A 12,083-nucleotide genomic window follows, 5' to 3' on the forward strand; every position below is an offset into this window, starting at 1 on the left:
TAGCGTGTCCGTGTGTATGTCTACTTACATCAATGATAACCCAAGCTGCTTTCACAATTACATGCATGTAAAATAGCTGTCACCCAGTTGACCCTACCACAAATTTTTTCCTTCTCTTACATTTCCTACAAAACCAAGACAATTAATGAAAGTATTGCACAAAAAACTACTGTAGCATTTTGTCTTCTAGTGTCCATGTGCTGTTCCCATATACTAAACACCACCTTAGGTAGCTTGCTTCGGCTTCACCAGACCACTTGGTTTTTTTTTCATGATCTCACCGTCCAAACATTTACTGATGATACCAAAACAAGAGATTAAAAACAATAAAGCATCTCTTCCCCTTTATAAATCAGAATTCACAAGCATCTGTTCAAAAGCACGACAAACCCATCCCATGTTCTCTCCCCCACTCTGTCATCCAAAGTTGAACACAACCAAAATGGTATCCCTGGAAACTGCACAGGCAGCTTCCAAGTCCATCGAGCCAACTTCGAGTCCTCGAATATCATTCTCTGCAGATTTCCTTGATGAAAAGAATTTCATCTCCATAACCCCAGATTCCCATTTATGTACTGAAAAGGGTCATGAAGGGGAAAGAGAGAAAGCATGGAATCCAGAGTTTGAGTTTCTCTCAAGCAACTCAGCTAGTCATAACACCATGCTAACGGCTGATGAGCTCTTCTTCGAAGGAAAGCTCCTTCCCTTCTGGCAAACGCAGCATTCTGAGAAACTCAACCGAATCAGTCTCAAAACAAAAGAAGGTGGGCAAGAAGAGGAAGAGGGAGAGGTGAACAAAGACGAGAGTAGGGTAAGTTGGTTTGTAGACGATGACCCGTCGCCGCGGCCGCCTAAATGCACTGTTTTATGGAAAGAGTTGCTGAAGTTGAAGAAACAACGGGCTTCTTCTTTGTCACCATCTTCCTCCTCGTCATCGTCTTCGAGCTCACTTGTTGATATGAACTCCGCAGATGAAGGGAAGGAAGGAAGGGGGAACGTGGAGAAGAAAAGCAAGAGGATAAAGAAAGGTTTCGAGAGGACGAGATCAGCCACTGTGAGAATAAGGCCTATGATCAATGTTCCCATTTGCACACAGGGGAAGAGCACTGCTCTGCCACCTTTGTTTTCCCTCAAGAAAGGAAGACTGGAGAGGTAAGGAGAAATGGATCTCTTCTGTGGGGTCTCTGAAACTCTTATCTGTATTTGTGTCTAATCTCTCTCTCTCTCTGCTCCTGTGGTTTTCCTAACCCCTTCTATGTTCTTTCTCAATTTTTCTCTATTTCATGTCTGGTTGAATGTTGCATTTGGTGGATCGGATGAATGACAATGTAAATGGCAGAATATTGTTTTTCTTGATTGATATTCAACACTAATTTTTGTTTTGTTCATCCTTATTTCAAAGCACATCTACCTGCCTACTATTGTAGGTACTAAGGAAAAATAAAACTTGCAGGATCGCATCCCAATTATCCTACTTTGGATTTTTTTCATCTAATGAAACTGGTCGAGTTATTTATTTCAACCACACACACCAAATTCACCTAAAATGGTAAAAAGTAAATGTTGTCTTAGGCTACATTTGGGAGCATAGATTTGGGGCATTGAATTTGAATTTGGATGGATAAAACTACCATAATTTTGTTTTATATTTTTTCTCAAATTCACATAAATTCAAATTCAAGATTTCTTTTAGGAATAAAGTATTTGGCAAATAAACTTTTGAAAATGTGCAAAACAAAAGTGACGGATTCTTTCTTTTTAATTTTTTTTTGGGTAATTCCCATTGTACTGCAAAAATAGTGAACTAAAAGAACCTCAAGAGAATATATCTTGAAGGGATTTTACAGAAGTTCAAAAAAAAGATGTTAAAATGAAAGCCAGCAATAAACATGGAACTTGAAACCCAAAGTTAGCTGCTATGTTTTTAGAAGAATGTGGGTATTTTAGCCTGCTGCATTTTGCCACCAAAAAAATTAACCAGGCAAAATTGACAAAAACCAAGCAATATCATATTTCAAATATGTAGATTACAAATTCTATAGTCTTACACAAAACAGGAGCATATATGTATGTATATATATATAAAGAATGACTGGTGAGATACAATTAAACAGCATATTCAAAGCTTAAACAATTGATCTTATATCTGTATACGATGCTGGGTAATCAAAACGGCGTCAAGGTGTCATCAAGGTGCTTGTATTTGGTTGTACCACGAATGAAGCAGGAAGAATTTTCTATACAGGGATTGGAAATTGAACAGCTGGTTGTGGAGACCTTCGGCCAATGTGTTTTAAAGTAAAGTGTACGGAGGTATGTTCTACAATGGATGCAGCCAGGTCAGTCTCCTTGTCACCTCAGGAAGCATAGGCCTTAGGATGGTGGTGGCGATGAAAAATTGTTCCCAGGAAGAGTCCTACACAACCCAAATATAATTAATTTACTGCTTAAAGGGATAACCAATCAGATGGAAAAAGTAATGATATGTAGAGATTAATTCTTACTTAAGTGCCAGTCCAGATTTCCCTAGAAGGCTGTTTGGAACTTGACCAGTCAAATTATTCCCCTGTAAGAATCTGAAAGACACAGGGGAGTAAGTCAAGAATCGCCAGATTTGCAATCCAATAAAAAAGCATAGACGAAAAAATGCCGCAGCAGGAAGCCATCAAAAAAAAAAAAAGAGCATTTGATGGTGTTATCTGCGGAAATAATTTATCAGCATAAGTTGGCATATCTTCTACAGAAATGGCTACTGGTATGACTAGATATGACAGCATTAGCAAAGCGAAATAGAAACAAAAATTGCACACGGGAACATTTTTTCCACCGGAGCTCATTAAGCAAATAAATATTTTAAAGCAGTATGAATACTTCATAATAAATAGAGGACCAAAACATTGCCATATTGATTGTGATATGATATATTAAAATGAAAAACGATATGCAAAAAATAGTAAATTCACAAACATCTGCAGGTGGTGAATGATTTAGATCAGGACCGAAGGTACGTATATTATCCAGAAGGAGAAAAACTTACAGTTCACGAAGTGTCTCAATGCCACCCAACGATGAGGGTATTTCCCCACTGAATTGATTGTCTTCCAAATGCCTTTAACAGAAGATTGCAATAAATTAGAGAAAGCAAATATTGAAGTTTATGCAACCAGCGACACTAGATAGTGGTTGAGCAGACTGCAGCCATATTGGAGATGCAATCCACGCAGTAGAATATTGATTGATAAGCCACTGACAAAGCAAATTAGTTCACACCACATGCAACATTTAGAGTCCATAGATTCAATCTTGCGCACACATGAAAACATTTTATACAGTGGTTCATGAGCTAAATTTGCACATCAATCATGCAAAAAAATAAATAAATACAGAAGCTCATAACTTACAATATTTCCAGCCTCTTTAATGGACTGAGATCAGGAATAGATCCTGACAAAGTGTTGTTCCCAAGCCAACTGTTAATACCATAAGACAGTCAGCCAACTTGTTTTCATCCCTTAAATTATGTATAGAAACCAAAGAAATGATTTCTGGGAACCTACATGCCAGTTAATGCAGTCAAACGAGATATGCTGGGTGACAGTGATCCAGAAAGATCCATACTCGTCAGGTTTCTGGGAGCAAGACAGGAAAATATTTCAGATGAGCAAAAGCTCCAGCAGTGCAGAAATAAGCATAGAGAACAAATTATTTTTTGATTACAGGTTTGAACTTACAAGGAAACCACACGAGTTTGAGTTCCCTCAAAGCATATGACTCCTGTCCATGAGTACTGACGGGGTAAACAAGGATCTCCATTCCAATCAGGTGGAGGGTTTTGTAGACTTCTCTTCACCTTAAACAAAGCAATTACTGCAACAAGAAATGAAAGATCCCATCAAAAAAATGTGTTACTCAGGAAAATGAATAATTCAAAGTGAAAGGGGAGAAATTTTTTGGAGAGAGCAGATGGCAACTGGTGAGAAGCCTGGGCCACCTAGCAATGTTTCCTAGTAGAACACGCTTCACCTGTTTTTCCCAATTGTTCATCAAATCTATCCAAATGCCCTTTCTTAGCAACTTGGTTCATCTAGGACATAGGTCCAGCGGCAACTAGATCAGAAGGCTAAGAAATTCCAGGAAACAATGCCAGGTTTGTTGGCCGGTAAGAAATTTAAGATATTAGTGACCATACCATCTCGTGTAACAGTTCTTCCTCCAAGGGTCAGAACATCAAATATCTCTCCACCGTTGATAATAGGACCAATGCTCGATGCAGCCTTAGGAGTTAAAGTTATTTTTGTAGACCCACCAAGAAACCATCGTGTTGAAAAAACACAAACACCAGCTGGAGTTATATTTAGATTGCTATAAAATGTTACTCCATTTATGCTAATGTCAAACACCCTTGAGCCCCCTGAGGATGAATTACTGCTGTCTGCAAGATATAGGGCAATGTAGTATGTAGAATTTGGCAGGGAAGCCGGAGGCCACTGAAACTCCATGGGCGCCGGTTGTGCATTTGACAGCTCTGTTTGAAATATCTTCGAAGGTGGGAGATTCCAAAAATTGGAAACAGATATATTTCTGGCATTCTTTGCAGCATGATTTTTTTCTTCAAATGGTTCCCAAAAACGATCAAATTGATCATCAGGATATCTGGCATCCAAAAAATCCAAGTTTTAGCCAATTAAGAGTGTGCCCAATGAAATAAGTCCTAGGTAGAAGTTGTTATAGTGGAGTAACCCACTTTTGTTACTGCCCAAAAAAGAAAGAAGTAAAAATAGGTGACACGGCAGTTCAAAATAAATTAGATGCCTAGTTGGCCATGGCATACATGTTTTGCTGCCACTTGCCTGCAGACAGTGACTAGATGTTTGGTAAATAGAATGGAACACAATCAAATTTATCACTTAATTTTTGCATTTTTTTAATCAGTTTTTATTCCATTTCATCTACATCCATTTCATTTGGCTAACCAAATGCATCAGGTAGCTAATTTGAAATTCCATTACTTTTACCAAATTTCCATCATATGAACATATGACAAGAAAGAATTTTTCCCCCAAGGAGAAGAAGGAAAAATTAAAAATGCATATGGAGGAAGAACAAACTTGCAACTGCATTGAATGTGCAGACTGTAGAGCTATGAGCCTATGACTTGACCAATATAGAAGAAAAACAGGACCCTCAAGGCAAAGAACTAAGAGTCATTTGGCACCACTGTCAAAAATGAGAGAAACAGAAACTAAAAATAAAAATCGAAAATCAGAAATAGAAATTAAAAATTAAAAACTACCAACATGTTTGGTTAACATTAATAAAACTAGTACAAATTAAAAACTTAATTAAAAATGCTCATAAATAAAAAATATATTATAAAAATATGATCAAAATAATAAATTTATAAATAATATACAGTAAAAAATACTATAAAAAATAAAATTTATTATAATTATTTTACTTAATTATTCTACTTTTCAAAATTTATTTTACAATAAAAATTTTATTGGACATGACAATTGAAATATAGTAAAAGTATTTGTAATTGGCTTTATTACTATTTTCTAAAATTTATGTACATTTTTATTTTAATTATATTTAAATTCATGATCATTCAATTTTGATTTTAATTTAAAAGAGTATGAAATGAATAATTTAATCAAAAATTTTTATTTTCAGATATTAAAATTTCTTTCAACAAGTTCTCATAACAATTGAAAATTATAAAATTTGATTTTCAATTTTTTGACAAAAACTGACAATAGAAACAATATAAATAAATACATTTCTATAATATATTACTTCACTGTGGAAAAATAAATAAAAAAGTATCAAGCAGGCCTAAGCTACCAAGCAAACAAGTATCCAGAAACGCATGCTCTGCCCTGATCATATTTGGGAAATTTCTTTGTAGTCAATTAACAGAAACAGATATAAATAAGAATAGACTAGAATTTCCTTTCAAAAAAAAAAAAAAGGAATAGAGTAGAATTTAAAGTAGGAGCAAAATGTTATGAATTTCAGCAACGGATTCATATCGAAAACAAAAAATAAACAAAGTATTTAACTCACCGTATGATCGATCCGCTATATCCAAAAGAATGCCTCGCAACCAAGCCTAGACCGTACTTCGTAAAATCAGTCGAATTGTACAGTGAATCTCCCAAAAGCACAAATTCCAAAGCCGATATAAATGGGTTTGAATCCGTATAGCTGTTCGTTGCAACGCACACGCTCATTCTCTTTCCTTGCGCCAGAAAAACCCCCTCATAGTACGACGACAGCCCCTGGGCATAATCTTCTGTGGTGTTCACCACACCCCACAAAGTTCCGTCCACAATCTGATCAAACACCGGCGGCGAATCTCGGCCGTTAACTCCTCCGTAGAAATACGTGGTTCGAACCAAGTACCTCTTGTGGCGAAACACCGGAACTGCGTAGCAGAATTTTTGACGGGGGGCACCGGCGAGGGGGAACGATCGGATTGTGGACAGAATAGGGGAGAGGCCCGACGCAGTTAGGTTCTTGGGGATTCCGGCGGATACGAAAATGGAGTCGGGAAGCCATCTCCGCCCGTCGACGACAGAAGGAACGGCGGCGCCGCAGTCAATCAAAAGACCTGAGACAGAGAAAGAGGGATTTAAATTTATAAATTTGAACTTCAGATTAGAGCTGAGAATCGAGAAAGAGCAACGAATCGCGATGTGGGTACTCAGGATTTACCTCTAGGGGGTCGGGATTGAGATTGTGCCACGACGAGGAGAGAGAAGAGGGAGACGATGAGAGAGAGGAACGACATGGTTGTGCTAATGAAGAATCATTAAGAGTTGAATCGCAGATTACAGAGAGAGGGGGTTGGATGATGAATGATTTGGATGTTGAACGGGTCGCGATGGGTCGTGAAAGCAAGGAATCGGCGTAGAGAGAGAGAGAGAGAGAAGAGAAGAAAGGAATTTATGGAGAGAGAGAGAGAGAGAGAGAGAGACAGAGAGGAGGCGCGGGAAAACCAGGTCAGAGAAGTTTTTTTTTTTTTTGCTTTGTGTGGGTTAGTTGGGGTTTTAGGGAATGAGTAATGGAGTTGAGATACGCAGCCAAACAGAAGGTTAATTTTGGGGGCCGTTTGGTAAAAGGACATCTGCAACGTCAAACCTAAATCCTTCTTTGTGAATAACGGCCCTTTTTCTTTTTTCGTTTTTAGCACTTGTGTTCTCATAATTTTTAAAATTACAAATTTTAATAATATTATGTGTAACATAACAATTAAACATTAAAATAATTTTATATTTATTTGGGTAATTAAAAGCTACAAATCTACATTGAGGGCATTAAAATTTTTTAAAGGCTTTTTCTTTTGGAAGAGTGATGAAATTTAGTAAGGAGAAATAATTTGTAAGTTTACTTTCTTTAATTATAAGAATGATTCGCTTAAGTTTAAGAATGATGATTTAGTTTTCCTTTTATGAAAACTTGATGAATTGATAACTTGTAATAAATAGAGTTTTTCTTTACTGATACATATTGATTTTTTTCCTTATATTAAAAAGGTGACTGCTTGAAAATTAAAAAAAAATAATTACTGCAAATTTATTTGTGGACCTTCTTTTCTTGAAAATGCAATAATTATGTTCCTTTTATCTCAAAATATTTTTAAATTATAATCAATTTTTTTGTTTTAAAGTTGAAAAACATTTTTCCGTATAAAATTTATTTTATTTTTTAAAAGAAAGTGATCAAATCTAATTATATTTCTTGGATTTTCTAAATATGATACCGCGCTATCTAAGTTTCAAACAACTATCAAAGAATTTCCTAACATTTTGATTTATTAATACAAAAAATCCTACCTTAATTAATTTTGAGTTAACACTTAGTTAACATTAAAAATAGTTTGCAATATTAGTAAATTACTTTTTTACCTTGTCACTCTGTTAATAATGTAAACTCCATCCCCATAATAAATTAAGGATCAAGTTCCAAAATTATTTTCACTACTGTCAAAACTTTTTATTATTATTCATTTATTAATAAATGTTTGCTTTTGCCAGCATATAACAGTAGGATTTCTTCCAATGATTGTTAGAAACTCGTGAGAGGTGCAATGTCATATTCAAAAGAAAAATTAAAACATATTAGGGTTTTACCCAAATAATTAAAGTAATAAAGACCTTGTCATGCATTGGATATTTGACTAGTTATATTTTATATTTGACTAGTTATATTTTTTAAGTACTATCCTATATATATATATATATATATATTATAAAACTATTATTACTAAATTTATGATTTAAAATACGGTAAAAGAGACTCACCTCCCTTAAGGTTTGATAAAAAGACAGATACTTCTCTTCAGATTTCAAAAATGTCACAGATCTCTCATCAAGTTTCAAAAATGCCACAAAACTCTTCTAAGATTGGCCAAAAGGACGTGGACTTCTTCTAAAAAGAGTTGTCTTTTTGCAAAATATAAGGAAAAGTTTGTGTCTTTTTGATAAATCTTAGGAGAGGTTTTTTAAATTCTTAAATTCTCAAGGATGTCATTGTCTTTCTACCAAAGGTCAATGTCATTTACCCTTTAAAATATAACAAAATAAATTACAAACTAAAACTTTTGCTACCTTTTATTTTTATTTCAATAGTTGATAGCTTAATTTAATTTGACCAATTAATATCTAAGTAAAATAATAATAAAAAATATGTTTTTTGAGGAAAAACTGTATAAACACTCCTTTAACTCAAAATCAATAAGTTACGCAATCATTAAGCCCCCTTGTAATTTTTAAAATAATAAAAACTAACACCATTAACTCATGTTTACTCATATGTATTAAAGTATTAAAATAACTTATGTAATTAATCAACATAATGAGTAGACAAGAGAAGTGGCATCTTCTAATATAGGAATATTTTTGGGTTTAATCAACATTAATTAATAATATGAAATATTTTAGTACTTTAATACATTTGAGTAAACATGAGTTAACAGTGTTATTGTTATTTAAAAAAAACAATGGTGTCCAAGACTCTTTGGACACTTGACCAGTCCACCAAAATAATGGGTTTGTCCCTTTGTCCTTCTCGATTTAAGTATCAAGGTATTATATAAAATGGAGAATTGAAACCTCTAAGACTTAAATTTTGCTCATTTAACTATGTTAACCTTGAGTTTATCACCCGAGCCACCCTGGGAGAACAACAATTGTTTTAAAAAAATCACATGGGGTTTAATGACTATAGTAAAACCACGGGATGACTTATTAATTTCGAGTTAAACCATAATGAGAGTTGATGTCATTTTTTTTCTTTTTTAATTGTTTAGATGCATAGGACCATTATTGGGAAACAAAAAATAGTTTCTAAACAAAATATTCAATTAATCTATGTGTTAGTTTGCACTTTAATCAATATATTTATTATTTTTAAGGTTCAATAAATATGCAGCTTAAATTGTGTATATCATTATAATAAATACATTATTTATTTGTATAAAAAAAGTTTTAAATAATTATTATAATTTTAATTTTTTATATAAAGTAATTGACTTCATCTATTCTTTATATTAAATTAAAATTAATAAGTACAATTGTAAAAGAACAAAAGTTTGTGAGTTTTTATGGTCTTTGCCTTTAATAAATTTACTTCAAACCATGTTGTCTATGTAATTAATGATTTTATTTTTGAAAAGGCCAGTTGTAACATATAAAGTACAGTTGTGCAATAAGTTGTGTTTGAAAAGAGGAAATGAGTTTGTTTTTTGTTTTAATTGTTTAATAGTTTCAAGTGTTTGCAATTTTTTTTTTTTACCTTTCTTTATAGGCTTTTAGCCATTTTCTTTCACATATTTATGCATCTCTTGGGTGAAATAGGCACAACATCCAATTATAACCCTACATACATAAGTGAAAATTTTTCCAAATTCAAATATGCAAAGTTAACAAATAAGGATTGTATAATGGTTTAGAGATGTTGCTAGGCTAATGACAAGATCTACAAATAGCACTTTGAATAATGTAGACTAAAGTTACTCAAGAAATCCCCAAGATAAATACAACATCAAGTTAAGCATTCGATTTGTTGCAACAGTAACTTCGATGGATGTCAAATCCAATGCTTGAAATAGAATCAAGATTTCTTGGATCTCGGAGGGCAAAGTTGCTTTTCCTAAAAAATTCTCTCTCTCAAATCTCATAATATCTCTTCCTTACAAATACGCATATTTAATGTGTAATTAAAGGCATGCATGATTGTCAAAAATAGTTAAATGGTCGAGATTGAATGAACTCACTCTTACCTATAGTAATAAGTTACTGGGGAGGATTCATTTTAATTAAACTACAAAAGCTATCTAAACCACGTACGAGTACTGCAGATTCAATATTGCATATTTTCCCCTCTATAAAATGTTTTGATAATCTTCTAGTGTAAATGTTTCAAGTACCAATTGACTTTTGTTGAGTACAATTGCACGGGATTGGCATCATTGCATAAATTTCTCCTAGACATAAAAAAAATTGCAATTGAAGATAAGAGAATCAACATTTAAGGCAAGACAATATAAACAACCAAATCAATTAACAATTTAATTACAAATTAAAGAACAAATATATGGATAAATAATCATAGATGACCAAAGATGACTGATGTTGTGCACGTAAAGAGGACCTATGAAAATTGAGGATGACCATGGATAGAATTATAGAATTTACAGAATACTTTCATTGGTATGAAGATGTCCTATATATAGGACTTGTACAGAGTATGGTTGTTACAAAAGTATTTATATATCATAGTGTTGTGAAAAGAGTATAGGATTGCACAGCGGAATATATAAACACAGCAAACAATTAATGAAACATCAAAATATAATTCACACACGCAGTATATTTGAAAGCAACAAGAATCAACACGTAAAATATACATGCTTCCGCAAAACCTACATCCATGGGAGCAATCGGCAAAGATTTCACTATGAAATTTGAAGTACACAATACAATGGTATACAACGATCTCCTATCTTCCACAATATGCCCAGAATGACATACTTAACAACCCCACGGAGGCTTCCCTCCAAATACCCAACTGTCACAACGTTCACATTCAAAATTTGAAATCTTCCTCACAACCCCGAGAGCAATCGTCAACGAAAAAGAGTTAATTCGTCGATGATTTCTGGTCCAGTCGTCGACGAATGATACCTTTTCGTTGATGAATCATAAATGTTTGAATTTTATCTGCTTTAGGTATCTCCAGTCATCGACGAATAAGGCCTTTTCATCAATGACTTTTGAATGTTTGAACTTTATCTGCTCGTGGTATCTCCATTCCTCGATGAATGAGGCCCACTCGTCGACGAATGCACTACTGCACAGCATAAATAACTTCACACATATGTTTTTCTTCCTTTGTTTAAGAACTCCACTAAGTATAAGAGCCACACAAACACAAAAATCTCCACCTTCGCAATTATATGCCCTTTGGAGAACCTAAAAAACATATCTGATTGCTCCACCTTGACCTTAGAATGTTTGGTTGGATTTGCCTGCCTTCTAGCACTTGGAGACATTTAGTAAGTTCAATTAATGCTTGAGCTTTTCAGTGGTAACCGGTTTTGTCGAAATATCCGCTACATTTTTAGATGTGTGAACCTTCTCCAATATAAGTTCACCTGAAGTAATCAACTCCTGGACCCTGTGGGACCTCACATCAATATGCTTGGTTCTAGCATGCATGATACACTTAATTATTTGCTAAGTAAATAACACTTTGATTGTCACAATGCAACACAACCCCATCTTATTGTAAGCCCAGCTCTTTGACCAATTTAGTAAGCCATAAGGCTTCCTTTGTAGATTCGGCAGCTATCATATATTCAACTTCAGTTGTAGATAATGCCACCAGGGATAGACCTCTAACAAATAGGTCCTCCTACAAGAGTAAAGACATAGCCCATTGTAGATCTTCTATCATCCATATCCCCTGCATAATCAGCATCAACAAACCCGATAACTGATGGATTATTCTGTTGTTTGCTGAACATGATGCCATAATCCGATGTACCTTGTAAGTATATGAAAATCCATTTGACG

At 34.2% G+C, this 12,083-nt stretch overlaps 2 protein-coding genes across 2 annotated transcripts; one reads left to right on the forward strand and one right to left on the reverse strand.

The window, feature by feature from the left end:
• The first annotated feature begins 251 nt into the window (after positions 1 to 251).
• LOC131151044 (uncharacterized) lies at positions 252 to 1,388 on the forward strand. The gene has a single exon (XM_058102216.1). The coding sequence runs from the start codon at positions 272 to 274 to the stop codon at positions 1,154 to 1,156; it is 885 nt and encodes a 294-aa protein (XP_057958199.1). The 5' UTR covers positions 252 to 271; the 3' UTR covers positions 1,157 to 1,388.
• A 599-nt stretch (positions 1,389 to 1,987) lies between these two features.
• Positions 1,988 to 7,035, reverse strand: LOC131151115 (putative leucine-rich repeat receptor-like serine/threonine-protein kinase At2g14440). The gene is made up of 9 exons (XM_058102318.1): positions 6,721 to 7,035; positions 6,070 to 6,616; positions 4,190 to 4,653; positions 3,732 to 3,867; positions 3,558 to 3,629; positions 3,402 to 3,470; positions 3,038 to 3,109; positions 2,505 to 2,576; positions 1,988 to 2,416 (listed from the first exon to the last, which is right to left on the reverse strand). The coding sequence occupies exons 1-9, from the start codon at positions 6,794 to 6,796 to the stop codon at positions 2,374 to 2,376; spliced, it is 1,551 nt and encodes a 516-aa protein (XP_057958301.1). The 5' UTR covers positions 6,797 to 7,035; the 3' UTR covers positions 1,988 to 2,373.
• Positions 7,036 to 12,083: the final 5,048 nt, after the last annotated feature.

Source organism: Malania oleifera, chromosome 3 (genome assembly GCF_029873635.1).
Source record: "Malania oleifera isolate guangnan ecotype guangnan chromosome 3, ASM2987363v1, whole genome shotgun sequence".
In the NCBI taxonomy this organism is placed as follows: Eukaryota; Viridiplantae; Streptophyta; class Magnoliopsida; order Santalales; family Ximeniaceae; genus Malania; species Malania oleifera.

Coding starts and splice junctions, on each gene's coding strand:
- LOC131151115 (XM_058102318.1), bottom strand. CDS start 6,796: ATGTCGTTCCTCTCTCTCATCGTCTCCCTCTTCTCTCTCCTCGTCGTG. Junction 6,617..6,720: donor TCAATCCCGACCCCCTAGAG/GTAAATCCTGAG, acceptor TCTCTGTCTCAG/GTCTTTTGATTGACTGCGGC. Junction 3,868..4,189: donor AAGAACTGTTACACGAGATG/GTATGGTCACTA, acceptor TTCTTGTTGCAG/TAATTGCTTTGTTTAAGGTG.
- LOC131151044 (XM_058102216.1), top strand. CDS start 272: ATGATCTCACCGTCCAAACATTTACTGATGATACCAAAACAAGAGATT.